General features: G+C 39.8%; 1 protein-coding gene across 1 annotated transcript; it reads right to left on the bottom strand.

Annotated features, from left to right (window-relative positions):
• Positions 1-204: 204 nt before the first annotated feature.
• On the bottom strand, positions 205-12,148 carry LOC122840261 (histone acetyltransferase KAT6B-like). Its single transcript, XM_044132531.1, has 4 exons — positions 11,975-12,148; positions 4,540-5,827; positions 2,320-4,473; positions 205-224 (listed from the first exon to the last, which is right to left on the bottom strand). The coding sequence occupies exons 1-4, from the start codon at positions 12,146-12,148 to the stop codon at positions 205-207; spliced, it is 3,636 nt and encodes a 1,211-aa protein (XP_043988466.1).
• Positions 12,149-22,899: the final 10,751 nt, after the last annotated feature.

The following is a 22,899-nucleotide window of genomic DNA, read 5'->3' as shown; positions in this document are numbered from 1 at the left end:
CTATGCTAGAGTGTGAGCCCATCTCAGCACTGAACCAAAGCTTATAATAAATCAAAGAGTGGATGTGCCATAACTTTCTCCAGCTGAACAGAGACAGAACTGAAGTTGTTATCTTTGGACCTGAAGAGGAACCATCTAGAATAAATATACAGCTTTAGCTGTTACACTAAGAAACCACTGATCAGGCCTGAAGTCTGAGTGCAGTTAAGAACTCAGACCTGAACCTTCAGAGACACATATAGACAGTTACAAAGTCGGCCTTTTATCACCTGAGGATCACCTCTAGATATAAAGGACTAATGTCGCAGCAAGATCTAGAGAAACTAATTGATGTGTTGTCCTTTAGTCACAGTGATTACTCCAACAGTGTCTTCATAGAAAAATTAACCCTACCGCTGCTGCTAATCCAGAATGCTGCTGGTTTTCTCACTAAAACCCGGAAGATAGAGCACATAACCCCAGTTCTCCAGTCCCTCCACTGGCTCCCTGTAGCTCAGAGAATAGACTTTAAAAAACTGAACCATACAGTGCAGCCATCACTTGAACCACTTAGCACCACAATACATTATAGACCTGCCACTATTGTCAATCAAAAGCCGCAGATTCAATAAAATTTTATTTGTGTTGCACATTTTGACAACAAGGCAGCTCAAAGTGCTTTACATTATAAAAAGACAAATCAACAATTGAAACTTTTTTTCAAGTGCCATCATTTACACATCAAAATATTGTTTAATGTGTCATTAACTATGGTACAAAAGCAACTCTAAAGAGGTGGGTTTTTAGTCCAGATTTTAAAGGAACTCAGTGTCTCAGCTGTTCGGTTATTCTTGCGTCAACCTTCCAGACCACTCTGGTATTCTGGTTCTGCCCTGCTCTGCAACGCCAGGAGCAAACCTGGAGAAGCAGCATTCATGTTTTATGGTCCTCTCATTTGAAAAGAAAAAAAAAAAACCTACAAAAATTGCTGAAACACTGAGTTCCTTCAAACCGAGGCTAGAAACCCACTTGTTTAGAGATGCCTTTGATTCATAATAACTGGAAGATTGATCAATATATCTGATGTCTTTTTGTTGGGTGATTTTGATAATGGCATTTGACAAAATGTACTGTTTATGTCTTGTTTTATAATTGCTTACTATCCTATGGTTTTATGATAAGCACTTTGATACGCTTATCAATAAGCTTATTACTGTAGCTTATTAACATTATGTCTTTTCATAATGTTATTATTGATAATAATAAGCCTATTGTCTATTTGTCAAGTTATTTGACAAACATGTCAAATAACTTGACAAATAACTTGTGAAGCACAAATAACATGTCAAGTTATTTGTTCTGTACAAATAAACTTGACATGTTAGTCACAATTATTGCTGAATTTGTAAACGCTCTGTGTTGTCCAATAAAAATTTACTTGAATTCTGATGCAATAAGCTTGTTGTGGTTATTTTGTTTAATTAGCTGCTTCTGTATTTTGTAACATTCAAACAGATGCTTTAGCCTACTAATAAAATTTTATTATGATTTAAAAACAAAAAACAAAAAGAAAGCTTTAATTACAATTGTGATTTGTGTATAAATTATGATATAAAAAATAGAGAATGAGAAAATTAAGCGGTAACTCACATAAGGTCTCGGATTTTAATGTATAGCTATCTTGATCTTGGCCAATAAAGAAAACAAAAGAAAAGAATACAAAAGGAGAGAGCAAAGAAAAGGAAATAAAAACAAAAACCAGACCTCACTGTCCCCAAGGGACAATTTGTTTTGCAGCCAACGAAAAACAATTAAAGAAAAACATAATTGTAACTCATACTTCTCTTCTTACAGGGTAACAAAGTAAATAGCAAAAACAAGAACTTAATTGTTTAGACAGAGTTTAAATTAGAGTGCTTAATTAACATAACATGCATACTTTTGGAGGGTGAAGGGAAGCCGGAGAACCCGGAGAAAACCCACAGGGCATGAGGGTGATGGCAGTGTGTGGCATGAGGGTGTAGCTGGTTGGGGTTTGGGGTGTATGGGTAATGGTTGATTTATTTTTATTTTTATTTTTTTTTAGATGTTTTTTTAATGGTTTTTATTTTTGGTTTTTGTGTGCTTTGTGTTTTTAAGTGTGAGCTGTAAATTATTAAAAGGTTTAAGAGACTGATGTTGACATTTGTTAGTGTGGCACATGAAATTCGAAGGTTTAATCAGCGTGACTGCCAGGGTGACGTTGCTGTGATGACTGATGTTTCTGCACTGGCGTGACCTTATTTTTCTTCTTAAACCAAAGATTCCAATATTTTTTAAATAGAAAAGAAAATTTCACACCTTCCTCTTTGCATCTGGAGCAACAGCTTTTGGTGGAACTGGTTTCACTGGGAATGGCCAATTCAGGATATTTTGCTGCTCCACCTGTGGAACCTGTAGATTGCATTTCTGGGCCTCCAAAGATGCATTCTACACTAGTAATGAGTGTGTTTGTTATGGTGTCTATTTTTGCTGCATCTGGAATGTATTCTGTAGGGTTTTTGGCGATGAAATCAAAGACCCCCATAATGGTAGCAATAACCGATCGTTTTAAGTCAGCCAGATGCTCTGACGGTATCGATGCTAATTTTTTCTGAACATCCAACTTTATTTGAATATGCTTCTCATCAGTATGCTCGCTTGAGGATGTGGAAGAAAACTCTGACTTACCCACTGCCTGGGCCTGCTCTGATTTCAGGTCTTTGATGTTGGTGTGTGTTTTGGTCTTGTTTGATCCCCATTTATTGTCTCTCTGATCAGATGAGTCCAGATTTAGATCTTGGATTTTGGATACTATCAGGTCACATGCAGTGTGAGTGAATTCAGAGGAGTCTATTGAAGACATGCACCTTGCCACCTTCCTCACATATGCAATGCCTCGCTGGATCTCCTCTTCGTTTTGTGTCTCACTCTTTGAACTAAAGTCCGATTCTGTTGTAACTGCTGAAGGTTCATTTGGCTCTTCGACACGTGGATGGGTCAAATGTTCAGATGCCTGTTCATCCAGTATTTTGATCTTCACTGATTTATGGGGAGTCTCACGGCTCAACGTCGCTACAACAGGTTTATCCTCAGGTTCTGATTTGGAATGAGTCCCTGAAGCTTTTTCCTGTGCTGTGGTTTCACATGTTGCAATCAAATCATTAACAATTGATTTCTTTTCATGACCTCCTGTTAATTTGGAAAATGGTTTAGGAGAAGCGTCAGAGAGACGTGTTTCAGTCTTCACTGACTGGCGTTTCTCTTTTCCACCCTCAGTGATCTGCTCTACATAGGCATAGGAGATTTTGGTGGAAACAGCCAATGGTGTTGGAGACTTTGCCCTGGAACCAGTCTGAAAAGACGGCTTAGAAACATCGCATTCACTGCTTTTGCCAACTCTATGCTTATCTAAATGCTTCTCTCCACTCTGTTGGGTCTTTTGTTGTAATTTTGGTTTTGTTATGATCTTAAACGCAGATTTTAGCTTTTCATAGAACGTATGGTATATTTTGCGTTCAGACTCTTGGTCTTCATTGGGTTTCTGTTTCTCTTTGAGGTTAACGACTGCTGATGATGAAAAGCTGCCTGGTGACACAGATGCTTTCTTCAGAGTCTGTCTCCTCGACGTTGTTCCAATATCTTTATGTACAATTTTTTTGGATTCAGGTTGAGTCTCTAATGGCTCTATCTGTTCTGTGGTTTCATATGTTGACTCAACTTTTATAATCAAATCCGTGACAGTGGATTCCACTTCAACACTTTCTGTTAATTTGGAAAAGGGTTTAGGAAATGCCTCAGAGGAACGTGTTTCAGTCTTCTCTGATTTATATTCCTCTTTTCCAACCTCAGTCTGACTCCTCAACGTCGTTACAACAAGTTTATCCACAGGTTCTTTGGGTTCGTAATGAGTCTCTAACGGTTCTATCTGTCCTGTGGTTTTATAGGTGGACTCAATCTTTGGAATCAAATCGGTGACAGTGGATTCCCCTTCAAGACTTTCCATTGATTTGGAAGAAGGTTTAGGATATGCCTCAGAGGGACATGTCTCAGTCTCCTCTGATTTATATTCCTCTTTTCCAACCTCAGTTTGACTCCCCAATGTTGTTATGACAGGTTTATCCACAGGTTCTTTGGGTTCGTAGTGAGTCTCTAATGGTCCTATCTGTCCTGTTGCTTTATATGTGGACTCAATATTTCGAATCAAATCGGTGACGATGGATTCCCCTACAAGACTTTCTATTGATTTAGAAAAAGGTTTACGATATTCCTCAGAGGGATGTGCTTCAGTCTTCTCAGATTTATATTCCTCTTTTCCAACCTCAGTTTGACTCCCCAATGTTGTTACAACAGATTTATCCACAGGTTCTTTGGATTCAGAATGAGTCTCTAATGGTTCTATCTCTGATGTGGGTTTACATGTTAACTCAATTTTTGGAATCAAATCGGTGAGAGTGGATTCCTCTTCAAGACTTTCTGTTAATTTGGGAAAAGGTTTAGGATATACCTCAGAGAGACGTTCTTCAGTCTTCTCAGACCTACCTTCATCCTTTTCACCGTCAGTGATTGGCTTTACAAAGACAGAGCAGGTTTCTGTGCCAGTCAGCTCAGAAGATGTTTTCGACGATGCCCCGGAATATGACTGAAGAGATGCCTGAGAATCATCACGCTTACGCTTTTCACCAACACTATCCTCATTTAAGTGCTTCTCTCCAGTCTGTTGGGGCTTTCTACGCTTCTTTTTTTTCGTCAAGCCTTCAATAGCAGATTTCACCTTTTCCAAGAAGGTTTTGGAATTTCTGCGTTCAGACTGGTCTGAAAAACTGCCTCGTGACACACTTACTTTCCTGAAGGTTTTACGTCTCAATGTTGTTGCAACAAGCTCATCCTCAGATTCTTCATGTTCTTCAGATTCTTCATCTTCTTCAGATTCTTCAGATTCAGAAAAACTCTCTAATGCTTCTACCCCGGCTATTGCCTCAGTTTTTGTAGTCAAATCGGATTTCTTTTTAAGACGTTCTTTTAATTTGGAAAAAGGTTTAGAAGATGCATCAGCAGATAGTGCTGCACTCTCCTCTGACATACCTTCCTCCTTACCACCCTCAGTAATTGGCTCTGCAAAGACAGAGTAGATATCAGTGGAAGTAATTGATGTTGAGGGAGATTCCTTACCCTTACTTTCACTGGAGGTGTGGAAATCATCATCGGTTTTTTGGGTCTTCTTGCGTGACTTGCGTTGTGTTAAACCATTTATTGCAGATTTCACCCTTTTAAAGATGGTTTTGGAATCTTCGACTTCAGACTCCTGATCTTCTGAGGAACCCTCTTCATCGATAATGTCAGTCTCTGTGCCAGCTATAGATTCTTCAGGGGACAGCTTTGTATGGCCAGATAACCCAAACTCAGATGTCGTTCCAAGAGATGGCTGCTCATGTTCGATGGAATCGGAGTAAGAAGAATCCTTCTGTGATTTGGTTTCATCTGCCGACTCTTTGTGTCTACAGCTACATATGTCAGTGGACTTCTCTTGAAGATCAGTGTAAAGTGCTTCAGTCTCCGCTGACTTACGATTCTTTTTCTTACCCTCCTTGAAAGGCTCTTCAAAGACTTCTACGGAAGCAGCTGATGCTGTTGAAGATTCAGCCAGGGTACCTGACCGAGAAGTTGATTCATCACTTTTACTGTCAATATCTTCGTCTAAGTGTTTCTTCTTAGTCTGCGAGGTTCTTTTAAGAAACCTTTTCTTTCTTAAGCGCTCAAAAATATCTTTCAGCTTTTGAAAGAAGGTTTTGGATTCTTTGAGTTCCTTTTTCTGCTCTTCACTGAGTCCCTGTGTGTCAGTTAAGCTAAGGTCTGTAGATGAAAAATCTCTTTTACCCTTGAGAGTCTCACTGCTCCGCCTTGCTCTGGAGGCTTTATCAGTTTTTGCAATCAAATGGCTCACAGTTGCTTCCTCTTCAAATCCTTCAGAGGCCAGTGTACTTTTAGATCGTTTATATTCTGCTTTTACTAAGGCCCGTCGACGTGCAAAAAAGTCTCCCAAATAGGCTGTCACTTTTTTCTCATAATAACCAGTTACCGAGGACTGAAGTGTTTCAGCTCCCATCCAGAATTATTTTATCATTATTTATATTCTTCTTTTGCTTGGAACCAACCATTAATTGACCGATGAGGAAATAAGCAAACTGTCATTAATATTAATTTAAATGTTCTTTTTAATATTTTTTGCTGTGTAGGTAAATTATTTTATAATCGTTTATATTAGAAAATTGTATTACTACCCATACGTTTTAAAAAAAAATAGCTAAAGTTGCTTTTTATTTTTTTTCTTGACCCTTTTTGGCACACCTGGATTTCTAGATAAGGGCGCCAGCAGTCCAGGGGTGCCATGAAAATTTCAAGAAAAACTGTATTAATGAATACTTAATGCATAAAAAAAATAGGGGTAGGCACTGCATGAATCTTGTAAAATCTTTTTTGACCATGCAAAGAATTTTGATTTCATCACGAAAATGATACGAGTGAACACAATTCTTTATAATCAAAATCGAGCCAGGCTATAAATGTAATAAAACTAGAAGCACATACCCTTTAAAAATGATATTTGGTATAGTTGAATTATATTGACTGGAATTTAAATCAAATCTTTTCCATACAGGATAAACGTAACATACAGGGAGAGGGCAAAGAGAACATTCAGTGTTGCTAGTAAATGTAAGTATTACATTTATACTTATTAGAAATGAAATAAGTATAAGTATAAGCTACCTCTGTGGCTGCATGACGTTTGTTTCTTTTTTTTAACAATTGAATCTTTCACATTTGGACAGTGAATTTCTTTCAAAGTATAATGTGGAGTTAAGGGGGAAATAAGAGTCCCAAAAACAGATGTTTCATGATTTATGCAGAAAGCCAATTACATTTTCCCCACACAATCCCAATTAAAAGAATCTCGTCTCTCATACTGCTTTTTCAAAAAATAAAAATAAAATAAAATAAAAAGTTGTTCAGTGGCTGAATGTATGACATATTCTTGATGTTTTGAGTAAAAACTTCCTCCCCCTCATTTCCTCCCCGCTTTAATTCCGACCTGGACCAGGTGGATTACTTTTATATGTTGTGAAACCCCGACAGGATGTATCTCAGTGGTAAGCAGTGACATGCTTTATTCCCCAAATAAACAGAGTCTGAAGTTTTCTCACACAGCTTCATTTGTAACAAATAAATCCTGTGTGGCTGAGCGAGCCATCCGTGTGCATACTGCGGCCGCTATAAAACGCAGTAATGTGCGGTCAGGTTTTTCTTAGATTCATGTCACGTTTAAAGCCGCGCTGCGTCCGTGATCGCCACGCACAGAGGACACGTTTGATTTAGGCTGGTTCCGCTTCACGAGCCTAAAGGGGGGCGTTCAGGTCCCGAGCCAAGAGACGGTCTGGGATGGGGCAGCAGTTTGGGAAGCTGTCGACGTTCCTGGTTGTTCCCACCCAGTCCTGGGGAGGGAGACTGTGGATTTATGACAGTGAGGCCTGCTGGAGGTGCTGGACGGAAATGTTCCTGCAAAGCCCGACGGCAGACCTTCAACAAGGATTCAGGCGCCACATCAGAAACTTCATCCTTCGCCGTGTGTTTAATTCTTGACCGCGGGGCACTGAACGAACAATGAAATGGAGGCCTTTAAAAACGCCCCGTGTTCATATTTTAATGTCACTGCCAACAAAAAACCAAATTAACTCTGCATTTTAAAGGGCTGTAAAACAGAAATGTGGGCAGCAGCTCTTTATTAGGCTGGATTTAATGATGAAGCTGTAAACATCACACCTAGCAAAATTAAAAATTCTTCAGGAAAACGCCCGGTGACCCTCACTTTGAGTCAGCGCACAGCTTTGGCTTATATTTGTCGTCGTAAACAGAGCTTAAAACGGCTGAATACGAGGTGAAGAGCAGCGGTCCGCATCGTAATGTAGGCCAACGTTTTTATTCAGGGCAACATTTAACCCAACAACAAGCCACAGAGGTGACTGCAGGCCGTTTGTTCTCAAACGACCGGCTCTCCGGGTCAAGAGACACCTGTCACAACTCAAAGAAGGACTTTGAGAGTTTAGAGAGATTCAGGACGAAGCAAACGGAGCAAATTTCAGCCACTTCATGCACTAATTCTGATGAACTCACTGGATTCCTCTTTGAATGTTGCTCTTGATTGTCTTTAAGCATTAAATGATTTTCTCCACTAAAATTAAAAGCATACAACTATGTCCATATTCTATTCACTCTATTAAAAGGACTGTGAAGAAAAACATCAACTCTTCAAATGTGACCAGTAATATCTACTGTCTAATTAAAAAATGACTATTTAAGCACTTCAAAGGGGGTTTTCTGATGGTAATGAACAGTAAATGGTCAGAGGTTTTATCTTTCAATTTTTCTTGAAGCTCGATGTTTAGTAAACTCGGTTCGATTGGGACTAAAGTTGTGACATTTGTTCCATTTTCAAAAGGCACGGTTCTCTTTCACACCGCACACTGTCAAAGAAACCAAACCCTTGAAAGAATCGTTCCCCTCCTCACCTGCGATGGCGCCTCACCAAAATCCACTGAAGGAAACGACACAAAAACCTCTGAAGAAGACACCAGACACTTCCTTCTTTACAAAGAGTACACAAAAATGGAGTGGCGTCAGATTTGAGGGGTTCTAAGATTTCTCTTTTGTCTTTGGTAAAAGACCATAAGCAATTTCTCCTGCTAGCGCTTGACTCATGAGTTTGTTTCAGTTCTATTTACCCAGAATGCCACACCTCTAAATGTCTAGTAATACAAATTAAAACAAAATGTAGGTTTTGGAGTGCCTGAGCCAAAAGGTTAGATGTAAACCATCTTAAATAAGTCAATTATAGCTGCAAATGCTTGATGACAATTTTGTCCACCATCCAGTTATTATTAGTCTTGAGGCCAATTGCTTTTTCACATAGAGCCAGGCTGGCTCAGTTCTTCTTCCTCTAAATAATTGAAATCTGTGCTTCTTAAACTAGACTTTAGATTTACTCCAGTTTTCTTGGCCTTTGTTCATATTATGCTTTTATGTTTATTCTACATTTTTATCACAGAGAATGCTTTAAAGCCAAACATTTACCAGCTACAGCAACATGCAGCCTGTAAGCAAAACCTGATCGACTACACTAGCAAATACGTTTTCAACCTGCCTTTCAACCACTAGGTGGCAGCCTTGCTCTTCCCCCACAGCCCCTGTCACCTGCTGCAGGCCTCAGCCCTGGGTGGTGCAGATTTACGAGGCCAGAGGAGGAAACATTTGCACCCAAGAGCTTCACTTTCACCCATAAGGACGACTGTTACCTGGATTTGATTTCGTTTTCCAGATAATATCTCTTTGTTATTGCGGCATCATCAGTCATCCTGCTGGGTTGTTGGGTTTTTTTTTTTAACTCAAGACAAACATGCAGCACACATCACTTCCTGTGTAACCGATCTCATTCTCTTCCAAGACCTGGAGGTGAGAGTTATAGTTTAGAACATGTAATCCCCCTTTTCTAAAAATATGTGTTATTTTAAACGCTTTAATCGCTTCACATTAAGATGGACAGGGGATCAGCCGGTGTTACGGTCCGCATATACATAATACTTATGGGTAGCTCGTATATGCTGACTAGCTCTGTGAGATGTATTGTGAGTGAATGTGATACGAGCTATAAATGTCTGTGAGCTATAGTTGAAATAGATGCTGGCGGCAGCGAGTGGCCTCCTTTTACAGCAGCTCTGCTCCCGGCTCAAAGGTTTGAGCAGCGACTCTTAAACAGCATGACTTGGAAATATCTGGCATTCATACACCGCGAGCAGCCATTTTATATCCTACATGTTGCGTATGTCGTCTGAAAATAAAGCTGTATTGGATAAGTAAAAAATAAATAAATACAAATCTGCAAAACGTACAAAAAAAAAAAAAAAAGAAAGAAAAGAAATCGGCGGAAAAATGTCCTGGGAGATAAAAGAGAAATGTGAAAGATCACAAACACAACCCTGCGTCAGAAGATTGTCCGGTTGCTGAATTAACTGATAACAGAAACGTATCTTCCTGCTGTTATCTGATCGCCTGTCAGTGGCGGTTCTCTCAGGAGCGCCGCCCTGGCCCAGTTGTTACCTCAAACTCAGTTAAAGTCCAATTTTTTGAGATTTTCCTTCATGCTATGATGTTATTCTCTCATCCAAAACGTGAGTTTCTTTGATTCTTTCACACATGTTTGAGAAACCCTTGAATCTCCAACGGCAACCATTTAGCCACCTAGATCCACAAAGCTCCTGCTTGGAGTTTCTGTCTCCAGCTCAGCTTCCGCCTCACAGAGCACCTTCACCACTCAGCTCCTTCAAACTAGCGGCAGCAGCAATTAGCAGCGACCTGGTGGAACTGCTGAGCTCATCATAGGAGCTACATCTCAGTCCAATGCGCCAAAGAACGACTGTAGATGTGAAAATGAACGAGCATTGTTGTGATGACGTGCGGAGTGTCAGAAAGAGTAGGAGCTTCTTAAAGAGACGGAGTCCAATTACAAAGCATCAACTTACAAAGTCAAGCTTCATATGTTTGTTATATATAGCATATTTCTAACAACTGAAAGCAATATTGATGGCGCTCTAAAATGGCACTATGTGCCTGAAAAATACATACGAAGCCTTTTACGAAGCAGCGGCCAGAATTAACCATGCAGATACTTTTCATCAATCTGCCTGAGATTCAGCTATTTTGAAAATAGATATTGTTCCAAATATTGTATAGATATACTGAACCGGGCCTGCAGCTTTATTTATCATAATAATAGTTCAAAGCAATTAAAACCCATTTAAAGCAAATAATAATTTTAACATGAAATCCCTCAAAAACAACACTGAAGTTGCTGCTTGAAGGGAATGAATGCTTTGTAGGCACTGTGTGTTGTTGGTCCTGTAAAGCATGAAAATATGGCTAAATATTGAGGAATAAACACAAACACCTTGGAGAGTAGCTAGGAGAATTTCATTTCATACTTTATTCCATTCTTTCCCCATCTTTCAAAGACTGTGGCATGAAAAAGTGTTTTTCTGTGTGTTATTATTTTGAAAACAGTGCACACGTCGTGCTGGAGCATCAAATAAGAATAAATCCTTATATTTTACTCCATCTTATCCAATCTAAACATAGGATTAATTAAAACGTTTTCCACAGATATGTTTCCCAAGTGTGTATGAGAGTCAATTGGTGTGTCTCCATTAGCCATGAAATTTTGCAAGCTGAAAATTGTGAAATAAATTTTCTTAATGGAAACACTGCAATTTCAGGGGAAAACCCTCATCTTTTGCAGTCGGATAAGGTGGATTTTTGGGTGTAAGGAAATAGATGTATTTCACAAACCTGGAATGGAAACACTTTTCTTTCAAACCACACAAGTCACGTGACCAACAGCAGGATGTTACTACTGGCAAAAGTGCGGAAGAAGACGACAGGAAGTGGTCTTTTTTGTGTTTTGTAGTTTGTATTTGGACACCTGGCTCCACCAGCATCACACAATTCATAAAAAGTTGTGTGTCATTGGAATGTGATGAATCCTCAGGTCTAACATTAAATGGTCGATTACAACATCCCCAAAATGCCGCTCCAAAGTATAAGGCGCTTGTCACAACAACGTCTCCTCCAATGGCTGATAGATGGTGAGTGTTAGCGCCATGGCTGAACTATTATGAATATTTCATGTAATTATTTACATTGGTTGCTAACATAATTTTTTTTTTATGAACAGGCTTATTCAGGTGTGATTTTAATTCCATGTCTTATTTAACGTTAACACCACAATTAGCAGAATATTGTAATGGAAACGCAGCTTGTGATGACTTCAGGTGGAACGGCTTCCCCCCCGGCCTCCAGCCAGGTCATCAGTCGCCCCCGGCGACAGGCCTCGTATAAAATCTGTGTCCAGCGCTGGCGAGTGAGGACGTACCTGAGCTGAGATATGAGGTGGCAGCTCGCTCTTGATGAGGCGCTGCAACGTAACGTGGAGCGGAGCAAGGGGGAAACGGGCGGTGGCTGCTGGACGTCCAGGCCGGCCGCTGACTGATGAGGTGACGGGGCGTGCAGCCGTGGCCAACGGAGCCACATAGGAGCTCACAGCCATGAATGTTCTCTTTCACTGCATCCTCAGTGGTTTTCCATCCTCCTGCTGTCCTCAGTTGTGTTGGCTTCTTCATGTGTTACAGTGTGTCTGCAGGTGTGCATTTAGCTTGTACATTTTCCTCTTTATCAGCTATACTTTAGTGGAACATGGTCCTTCCACGTTTGCCTCGTTTCATCTTGGCGTCTTCCTGAACGCTGAAGTAAGCGAACATGATCATACGATCAGAAGAGAGAGACTGCAGCAGCTTCTGGGTTAGAGGTCAGCCAGCCGCACTATACAGAACATAGTGCAGGATAGGGCTGCTGCTAGTGATTATTTTAGTAATTGATTAATCTTATCAATTATTCTGACGAATCGATTAATCGGATAAAAATATTGGAACATTCTGCAGATTTTTTTTCATTAAACCACTTAAGCGTTTTTTCATGCCGTGTTGGAAATACATTAAAAGATGCAAATAAATAATTCAATTTCCTTTTTTTTTAGTTCAGAAACCAAACATTTTATCGGCTAAAATACAACAACAGCAGCAGTATTGTTCCTTTGGTAAATCTGAACCAGGTGAAGCCAAGACTTTGTTACTTGAGGACTTCTGCCTAAAGACCTACTTACAGGGCTGCACAGTGGCGCAGTTGGTAGAGCTGTTGCCTTGCAGCAAGAAGGTCCTGGGTTCGATTCCCAGCCCGGGGTCTTTCTGCATGGAGTTTGCATGTTCTCCATGTGCATGGTGGGTTCTCTCCGGGTTCTCCGGCTTCCTCCCACAGTCCAAAAACATGACTGTCAGATTAATTGGTTTCTCTAAATTCTCCCCAAGTGTGTGTGTGAATGGTTGTGTGTCTCTGTGTTGCCCTGTGACAGACTGGCGACCTGTCCAGGGTGAACCCGCCTCTCGCCCAGAACGCAGCTGGAGATTGGCACCAGCAACCCTCCTGACCCCATTAGGAACGAAGGGTGTTTAGAAAATGGATGGATGGATGGATCGATCTACTTACAGGACAGTCTTCTGGACAGTTTTGGCTGAATTACTTCTCCAAATACGTTGTTTAATTTCAGCAAATGGCCTGTTTGGAGTCTGTAAACTCAATTACTGACAATTATTTCAATTATCGATTAATCACGATTAGTTGTTCCAGCGCTAATGGAAGATGTTGAAAACAGGTCTGGCTGGTTGTGGTCCTCCAGTAAAACTGATCAAATACTTAACTATTACAACCACAGCAGTTAATCAATCAGTAAAACTTTTTTATTTTATTAACTCCTGTTTGACTTGGTGTCCATGTTTCTGTTGGTTTAGGAAGTCCTCATAGCTCATGTCAGGCAGGTCATCCGAAACGGAAGAGTGAACCGTGTTTTAACCAGACTGTAGACGTCGGGGGAATGGAGGCCATTTCCCCAACTCCTCAATATTGGCCCTCTGCCTGTTGATACACACACACCTTGTGAACATGAGAATAACACACCCAGCACGCTCGTAATCCTGAAATGCTCACAGAAGTAAAGCTAAAACCGAGCAAATGGATCTGTTTTTATCTTTTTCTCTCTTTACAAAGGACCAAAATATTCACTGAGGCAGGAGACAGTCAAAGGGGCCACAAAATATATTAGGCTTCCCGACGAGCGCACGCTGGTGCACACACAGACACACACTCACTCACGCATACGCTAATGCTCCCTTTAAGAGTTGACCCAACAAATCGACGTAGCTGATGTAATTAGTGATTTTAGGGCTCTGCACTTCATATTACAAGTCATAAACAGACATTCTATACCGTGGTTTGAGAGAGCTGTTTGTCCAGGAGTTTTATAGTCCACCAAGGACCCCTCTGTGTTTATTCTCTGAGAACAATAATGCCACTATGCTGCTGGGCTGGTATGTTTTTCATTTGTCCAATTAAACACAGAAAATAAATACAAAATTTGGGCCGACTTTGACGGCGCACATTTTCTTTTTCTTTTCTTCTTCTTCTCTAAAACCTCTTTAATAAGGACTCTCAGCGGCAGGATTTACAGTCGCTCGACGGATAGGCATGCGGCCGTCTGCGGAGGGCTAATCTGCGTTATTAATCCAGCACACCACGGTTATGGAGGTGGATTAGTTGTAATATTTGGAGGAATAATGACCTCACCTGGAAGGTCAAAAAAGTTCAATTTGCGCAAAAGCATTAACACCTTCTTTTTTTCTTTGCTGTTTGCAGAAGTTAAATTTAGCTGAAGCGAACGCTGAGCCTAGAGAGGAGCGAAGCTGTTTTATTTAACGTCGACTTGCTGCTCGCTCACAATTACAGCTGTGATTTACGAAGAGGATGCTGACCCTCAGCCTCCCTGACAGACATGCAATTTCCTGTGTGAGAAAGCACTTAACTTAATCCGTACTGCGATAAAAGTCCACTGACAGAAGGTCCATGTACTGCATTCATCACATTTACTGCAGAAAACATACCAAAAAGAAACAAAGCAGAAGTTTTAAAAGTATTAAAAAGTAACATGGAATTCTTAAAATTTTTTAATTTATATATGTTATATATGTTATATAATTCTTAACAATGGATTAATTAATTATTATTTATTAAGTAACGAATCCTACCAAACCTTTTGGATTCCTATCGAGCTGACGATGTTGGCTCAGTCGGCCATTATTCTAGTTCTTGTTCAGAGTTGTGTCCAAAAATAAACAGCTAATAATATGGTAATCAATATGGGTTACATGGTGATTAAATGTCACCTTAGCTACACTGAAAAACTTTAAGAAGAAAGTCAGGGTGCTGGAAACTTTCCATATTGTTGAAGTTTGTATGCAGCTTTAACCAGTTTAGCAGTAATGCCAATGCTAACGTCAAACTTGCTAGCATGCTAACTATCTGAAATAACAGGAAGGTTAGCCACGAATCTACACATTCTAACTGTGTTTCTTATGTGAAGAAGTTTATTCCTCCCTATGTGAGACTAAATTTAAAATGTTATTTCAAATTCTGCATATTTTCTTAAAATAGAGGTGGAACCAAGGAATTGGTTCAAAAATAACAAGTCCTACGTCTTTCCACTCAAGTCAGGAGTCAAGACGAGCAAGTTCCAAGCTTGTTATGCCTAAATAAAAATATAAAAAAATTAAATCCTTCTATGAATACATTATATCTCTCTCTCTCTCTCTCTCTCTCTCTATATATATATATATATATATATATATATATATATATATATATATATATATATATATATATATATATATATATATATAGAGAGAGAGAGAGAGAGATTTTCAAAACTGGTTAGAATTTCATGAATTGGTGTATTTTAGCCGTTAATCACACCTAATTTCTACATAGAAAGTTTGGTTAAAATCTACACAGATGAAATGTGTACAAAATCATACACAAATTTTATTGGTTAAATATTAACTGCTTATTTTACCCGTGTACGTGCAAGTAGTGCCACTGAGATGTATTTTTCTGTATAAAAATCTATATATTTTTGTCAGTTATGCTGTTTTGCGTTGCCAATTTAGTCAATAAAATGTGTACATACTACAGATTGCATTGGAATTCAACTTTTAATGGTTACGTGTACCAAATATACTTTTCAATAAGTTCTGAGTAGTACAAAAGGGGCTCAAAAAAACCTAAACTGTGAGTCAGACACAAACAATCATTTAATTTCCACACTTGTTTTCGAATACCCACCTGTCTGCAAACATCAGGAGCATGATGTGCATCATTCTTTGTTTTACTGCAGTGTTATGGTTATGAGAAGATTCAGATTCCCAAATATGCAGCCAATTATCCAGCCGTGCCCAGCGTTTTTGCACAAACATCCTCGGGGCCTGAAGGCTGACAAGATCAGTAGTTGGTCCTTGAAGCCAGCTCTGTGTTTGGTCTACCATTGGATCAAGGTGTCAAAACTCCAGTGGGCCTAATCAGAGGAATCAGGGAACAAGAGAAAACGAGAAACAATCTCAAGAATGCCTGTGAAGAGTTGCTGGTGGTAAAGAACTACATCTGGGCGAGGTATGACACAGAAGGGCCAAAGGTCAATGGCCGTTTTAAGCCTTTGGCCAGGACGCGATCATTAGTCTGGAGCAGGAAGCAGACATGTTATGGATACCTGCTAAACCCACGCTTTACTTCTAAGATATGTAGGAAGAACCCAAAACTGCAACAGGATGACGGTGACAGTGCACAACTCTACTTAAAGATGGAGAAACACTAATTGGTAGATCTGAAAAAAAAAGATATTTTTGGGTTTAGACATGAAGACATAAAGTAAGTTTTGTAAAGTTCTGCTTACAAAGTATATAGATTAATGTCCTACGTCAAAATTTTAAAAGAAACAACATAATATGTTGTTTCTTTCATGTGTCACTTTGTTCTCTTTTTTTTTATTTTCCTGGGCTCTAAAAATCCATATTCTATACACAGTATGAAAGATAGTTCATTAATGCTTTGCTAAATCTACTTAGCAATGCATATGTTTAGATAACTTTATTATGGTGTCATTGCTGTAGCATTTACATCACAGTTTCCTGATTAATGTAATATATAGTTAGCTAGTTGTTTCACTGTGAGCATTAGGAAAACACAAATCCTCATTTTGCAGTTTTTCCACCAGGTTTTCCCACCAGGAATAGCAAATTTTATGACTGAGCTCCTAATAAAATACAAATAAGGTTTCTAAGTAACAAACAAGCATTTCCATTAAGACATAAAAAGATTCATGCCAAATGAGCCAGAAGGTGTTAAAACTGCACCCAAATGCCACCATTAGTGCCCTAACGGCCATTTTTCAGTCAACCCTAATTTACTGCTCAGTTACCCACTGAAACCAGGGAAACGTGGGCCTCAACATTGTAGAGAACATTCACACACTTTCTGTAATTAGAGGAAAGTCATACTCTAATTTTACGGTGGCGCAGATGGTAGCACTGTTGCTTTACAGCAAGAAGGTAATACTAATAATTATTAATACTCTGGGCGGCACTACGCTAGTCTGCGAAATGTTTGACAAAAGTTGGGATAAAAAGTCGGTTGCTGCTCAGCATTTTTTGAATATTCATTACTGAATTGATATATATATATATATAATCCCCAAAAGAAAACTTTGACCTTTTCAAATTCTCCACCTAAAAATTAACCAAAATATGAAAAAACTATAACTAATAAAAACTAAACTGAAACTAGTTAATATTTATCTAATAATAACTAATAAAAACTAACATCCCTCACTCTAATGGCTAACTGAATTCGATAAGCAAATTGTCGCAACAAAATAACAATGAAATATCTAAAACTATTGTAACCCTGGGCTGGATGTGATCAAGTGCTACACATGTCCAAGCCATTTCCCGTTTACCGTTTACCACAGTCTCAATTGTCACAAGTTGTAAAGCTAGCTAGGGAAGACATCTGATCTGCTTAAAGAAATAGAGACAAGTGCAATAAAACTAGGACTGACGACATACCTGCCTTGACACACGATCCAGATGATGTAGCCATTTCGGTCAAGGGAAAATGAGTGATGAATAATTGAGCTTGTCAAACTGTTCCACCATAGAGACAGACCACCCAGGAAGAAGGCAGAGCTGTCACTCATTTCATTAGGGGGAGGGGTGACACTGGAATATTTGGTTTCTGGTTGGGTTATAGCTCAGATTTTTACTTTTATATATATATATAAATACAGACCATTGACTTAATTTTTATGCAAACAGATATTTAATTTCCTAAATGTTGCGTGCATACGTTAACTGAAGCTACCGGACAGGCTAGAATCATCTGCTTAAGCCGCAGATTTGTGAGTAACATAATAACTAAGTTATCTGGGTGTTCTCAAATGAAAGAGCGAGTGTTAAATTTAATAAGAACTGCACTGGGATGCTGCCTAATCATCACCACGATGATGAACACGCACACATCAGGTTCAGGCAGCCTGAGCGTAGGCGTGTGTGAGTGTGTTGACTCTCGGGGGCACGATGTCTGTCAGCACAGAGGCTTGAGCTTGAGCTTGCTGTAATCCCTCCGTCAGTGAACAGCCCTCCCGCCAGTAACACACACACACCGACCACTGACCAACCAATAAACCAAGCCTGCCTTTAAACATCAGTCCAAACATGACCTGCAGCCACAGATCAGACCACCGCAGCCTCCGAACATCTGGCTAATCTCGCGGAGATTTGAGAGAAATGAAGGTGAACGGCGTTCGTCAGACGTAATGACGGACAGAGGGATGTGTGACTGATTGTGGCGAAATATTGAACTCCTCTCAAGACTGGACGTCAAATACAGTCAAGCTAGCAGTAGGTTGGGAAATCTCGAAATGAACTTGCTGGAATATGAGGTTGGTTTGAGCTATCGTTGTGAGAAACGCAAATAAAGCTCATATAGCATCATTATTGGAATAACTACAGACATCCTACGCTTTGCTTTGTTCAGAGGCTGTTGAGAAACTATTGCTAGAGGCGCGGACTCTGTTGAGATTTAAAATTTCATCCAATCGCTAAACATTGTCTTTTTGTATCAGTAGTTATTAGCTATATAAATGTACCACTATTTATTCTATGCTAGCCTGGCAGACACCAGACCCTTGTTGTACCCTTCGCTTCATACAGAGGGTCTGGACTCTTGGCTGTTGAGAAACAATTGCTTCCTGGAGTCGTGAACTCAAATGTTTAAGTTTGAAACGTAACCCAATTGCTAACGTGATGTATGTAATGAGCTATGAAGCTTACCGGAAAATTACCTGTGCTGTAAACAACTGTCCTCCGCTTTTGGAAAGAAGTGTCAATCCAAACAAGGCGTCTGATGATGTTAATTCAGTATTTAGTAGTGTGGCCAACACGGACTGAACGGCTTCGTTCAGATCCTCTGCTGCCAATAAACTACAGAATAAACTACAATTCTAAAACAGTGCAGAAACTCGATGACATCATTCTCAACTTTTCCTTCTGTAAGCTGATTGGCTTGTTTGAAATTCTACCGCAAGAATCCAAGTCAGTGGGAGAAAACCCAGACAAGAGATGAGAATTGAGCGGGATTGTGTTGGAGCGGACTGTGAGGGCCATCACATCAGTTCATCAGTTCATGTCATAAAGACATCATCTAGGACTGTTTACAATTCAGTATTTATTGGCCAGTTTAATCCAGGATTCCAACTATATTATCAACCTGCTGGACGAAGATTCTCTGGATTAGGCGTTCACATTTGAAATAAATTGCATTGTCCAAGTTACTGATGGTAATGAAGAGAGTCATAAGTACTTTAATGACAAGTAAGATTCAGAATAAAGAAGAAAATCTGGATTTGTGTGCAATTTGTTTTGTCATCACATTGCTTAATAAAAATATCAGCCTTGCCCAGTTCCTATTTTTGCACAGCGGTTGTGAACTACATGGTCACACGTGATGAAAAGAAAAATCACATGTCGATGTATTTGTAGCAAATTGTGGAAAATGTCTGAATGGAAAATCTTCCACCTGTGAGGCACTGGAAAACCTTCCACATGTTTTAGTTATGATGTGTTTTAGAGTCATTCGTGACTTTCAGAGTGCTCTGAAAAAAGCATTTTTGCCTTGCTTCTCTGTGTCATAGTGTTTCAGATAACTATTTTCCCATGATTCAAAAAAAATAAAATCTTAAAAAAATAGTCACTGCAAATGTGGATAATAGTAATAAATTCATTTATTAAGGTTGAAATGTGTTCAAACTAACTATTTCTGCGTAGAAGAGCAATAAATCCCCCCCACATTTTTTGGAAAGGTGAATTTATTTTCCCAATACACGGGTGTGATTACTGACAGATCTGTGGAGTCAAGAAATTTCTTAAACAGAACCAATTTGAAAACACGAAGAAGGCTAAAATATCATAGTAAAAGTCAAGCATTTAACTTTGACTTTTAATTTGCTACTTCCTCTAATTCGTTGAACTATGGCTTCCTCTAGATATTATCTGATCAGTTAATCAACTGCTGCTCCCAATTATGAAAATTTGACTTGTTGCTACTACAGCCACACATTATAACATCTGTCCAATTCTAATAATAATAATAAATAACAGCAAAAATCCTTCCAGTATTACAGCAATACTTTTTGGAAAGTACTGTACTCTCTTCTCACAAAGCAGCCCTCCCCTGTGACTGTCCCACTCAGCTCCTTCAGACTAGCCAGCAGCAATTAGCAAACACCTGGTGGAGCTGAGCACCTGCTAAGCTCATTATAGGAGCTACTTCTCAGTGCAGTGCATAGAGGAGCCATGTTGGGATGACTTCCTGCAGGTGGAGTTTCAGAAGGAACAGGAGTTTCTTAAAGAGACAGAGACCCAATTTCAAGGCGTTAAATTACAAAGTCAAATTTCTTTTAAATTATATTTGATACATTTTCATAACAATTGAAAGTAACTTTCAATTGTTTACTTGATTGCAGTATAAAATGATACTATCTGGCTGATAAACACATAATACTGTCCCTTTAAGATTTCAGACTATCCATCCATTTTCTAACACTCTTGTCCCTTGTGGAGTCGGAAGGGGTGCTGGTATCTCCCGCAAGAGGCGGGGTAAACCCTGGACAGGTCGCCAGTCTGTCGCAGGATTTCAGACTACTACACATTTTGGACACTTACATATATCTTTCATACTTACTGATGTTATCCATGTATTATGTGGAAGCTTTAGTGAGCCGTTTTCCCCCTCCACTGAACAGACCAAATTAATGGACAGGTAATTGTTGGAACATTTTACTGCATCACCCTCGGCTATAATGCCACAGACTCCAGCTTCTCTTTGAGTTTCTAACATTCTATTAGATTTTGAACTTGCTGCAGGGATCTGCTTCTATCCGGCTACAAAACAGGCTCTGTTACATCCAAACGCTTCAGGAAGTGTAGCCTGGCTTTTAGCTGGCATTCCTGCTCATCCCAGAGGCCTTCGGTCGGGGGAATGAGGTTTGGGCCCTGAACAATCCAAGCAACCTCTTTTGCGATGAACTGAGAAAACTATTCTCCTTATGGAGCAGCAGTTTAAGTGCAAAAGGTGGGGGGAGAGAAAAAGTGTTTTTCTTTTTAGAACAGCTCAATGGCAGTGAGGAAGCAAAATATAATGTATTTCAGATGTATGCTGTTTTAACTTTATAAACAAGTAAGAGTTCAAGCTCCAAATGCAAACTCATCCAACTCCCAACCGCTCCTACCCCCGTGGCCTTTGACTAATCCTATAAGAGTGAGGCTATCCAAACACTCTCCCACATACTGCCACAAGCAGTCACACACGAGAGCACACACTAATCTGTCTATCCTAACCCAATAAGACCACTGACTTGACCAGCAGCCGAAACTCTAGGGGGGTCCGAGCTCACAAACATCTCTGCCCAAGTCTTCGCCTTCAGACCCATACACACAATTCACACATGAAAGGCTCCTTTAAAACGGAGCGAGGCACTGACTGCTTCATATTAGTGTTTAATTAAGTTAAAAGAACTCTCTCCACCTTGCTCGCACTGCAGTCCAATAACTCAATTGAAGGGCCTCTTTCCTTTCATGGCTCGGAGCTGGCGTTGCTGCAGCCAGGTATCACAGGCTGTTAAAAAGCAGGTTTTTGGCATCATGGCCACAGAACCGGCTGCCGCCTCCGGCTATTGCCGATGTCTTACCCGTGTGATTGAGTTAGTGAAACTATTAAGTGCACCTCTTATCCAAAAAAGTGTTTCCCTGACTTTGTCTTCCTTGGCCCCCCACTTTTTGTTTTCCTTTTATACCACCTGCTGTGTCTGAGCAGAGACCTCTCCTGCTTCGTGCCCTCGCCTGCTGCGGTTCAGGTTTTACCCCTCGGCCAAGAACTTCATCCGCTCCGCCGCCGAGACAAGCGGGGTCGAACTCTTTGTTCTCGTGGTCCTATAAAGCTTTGGATGTGATGGGAGGCATTCCTCTACATTTAAAGTTACCTGCTTATATTCTAACAGGGTCATAAAAAAATAACATTCTGAGCCATCTGTAAAACAAATGAAAAAGGTTTGATGTGACTGAATGGAAACTCTTTGGACATGTGCCATACATCAAGTAAAATACCAGTCTGGAGTGCTGTTGTTCCTAAAGGAGCAGTATTGCATATTTTACAGGCACATAGTGCCATTATGTAGAATAATCCATTAACTATGTTGCCTTCAGTTGTACATGTCAAATATAACATACAAGAAACTTGACTTTTAATTCAGCACCTTGAAATCAGCCTCTGTCTCTTTAAGAAACTTCTCTTCTTTTAGAAATTCCGCCTTCAGGAAGTCATCACAACATGGCTCCTCTGTTTAACCTTTAAAAACATTTTTATCAGAGTTGCACTGAGAAGTAGTTTGTATAATGAGCTCATCTGATGTGTAGTCCCGCCAAGTGTTTGCTAATTGCTGCTGGCTAGTCTGAAGGAGCTGAGTGGACGAGGGGAGGGCTGCTCTGTAATGAAGGAGCTTGGAAACTGCATCTCTGAGGTGGAGCTTCGTCCTCAAAGCCAGAGTTGGGTCCAACCAAGCATTTTGCGCAGCTGAACGGTTGCCATGGAGATTAAAGGATTTTTCAAACATTCATGAAAGAATCATGGCGACACTCCAGGTATGTTTATGAGGAGGGAGTAACTTTATAACATGATGTAAAGCTCAAAAACGGTGATTGTACATTACACTGCCCCTTTAATATAAGGTAAAATTTAAATACAGTGGACCTCTGATAATTCAATGGCTCAGGATTCAAGGATTCATCTATTGCCTGATTTTTCAGTGGA

Source organism: Gambusia affinis, linkage group LG11 (genome assembly GCF_019740435.1).
Source record: "Gambusia affinis linkage group LG11, SWU_Gaff_1.0, whole genome shotgun sequence".
NCBI lineage: Eukaryota > Metazoa > Chordata > Actinopteri > Cyprinodontiformes > Poeciliidae > Gambusia > Gambusia affinis.
The sequence above is the reverse complement of the archived record's forward strand: the minus strand, read 5'-3'. Positions and strand labels throughout refer to the sequence as shown.

Bases quoted from the DNA above. Each gene is read 5' to 3' on its own strand.
- LOC122840261 (XM_044132531.1), bottom strand. From the start codon at position 12,148: ATGGCTGTGAGCTCCTATGTGGCTCCGTTGGCCACGGCTGCACGCCCC. The intron at 5,828-11,974 runs GTACGTCCTCAC...ACTGACACACAG, and splicing joins CACCTCATATCTCAGCTCAG to GGACTCAGTGAAGAGCAGAA. The intron at 225-2,319 runs GTGTGAAATTTT...GTGTCTCTGAAG, and splicing joins CTCCAGATGCAAAGAGGAAG to GTTCAGGTCTGAGTTCTTAA.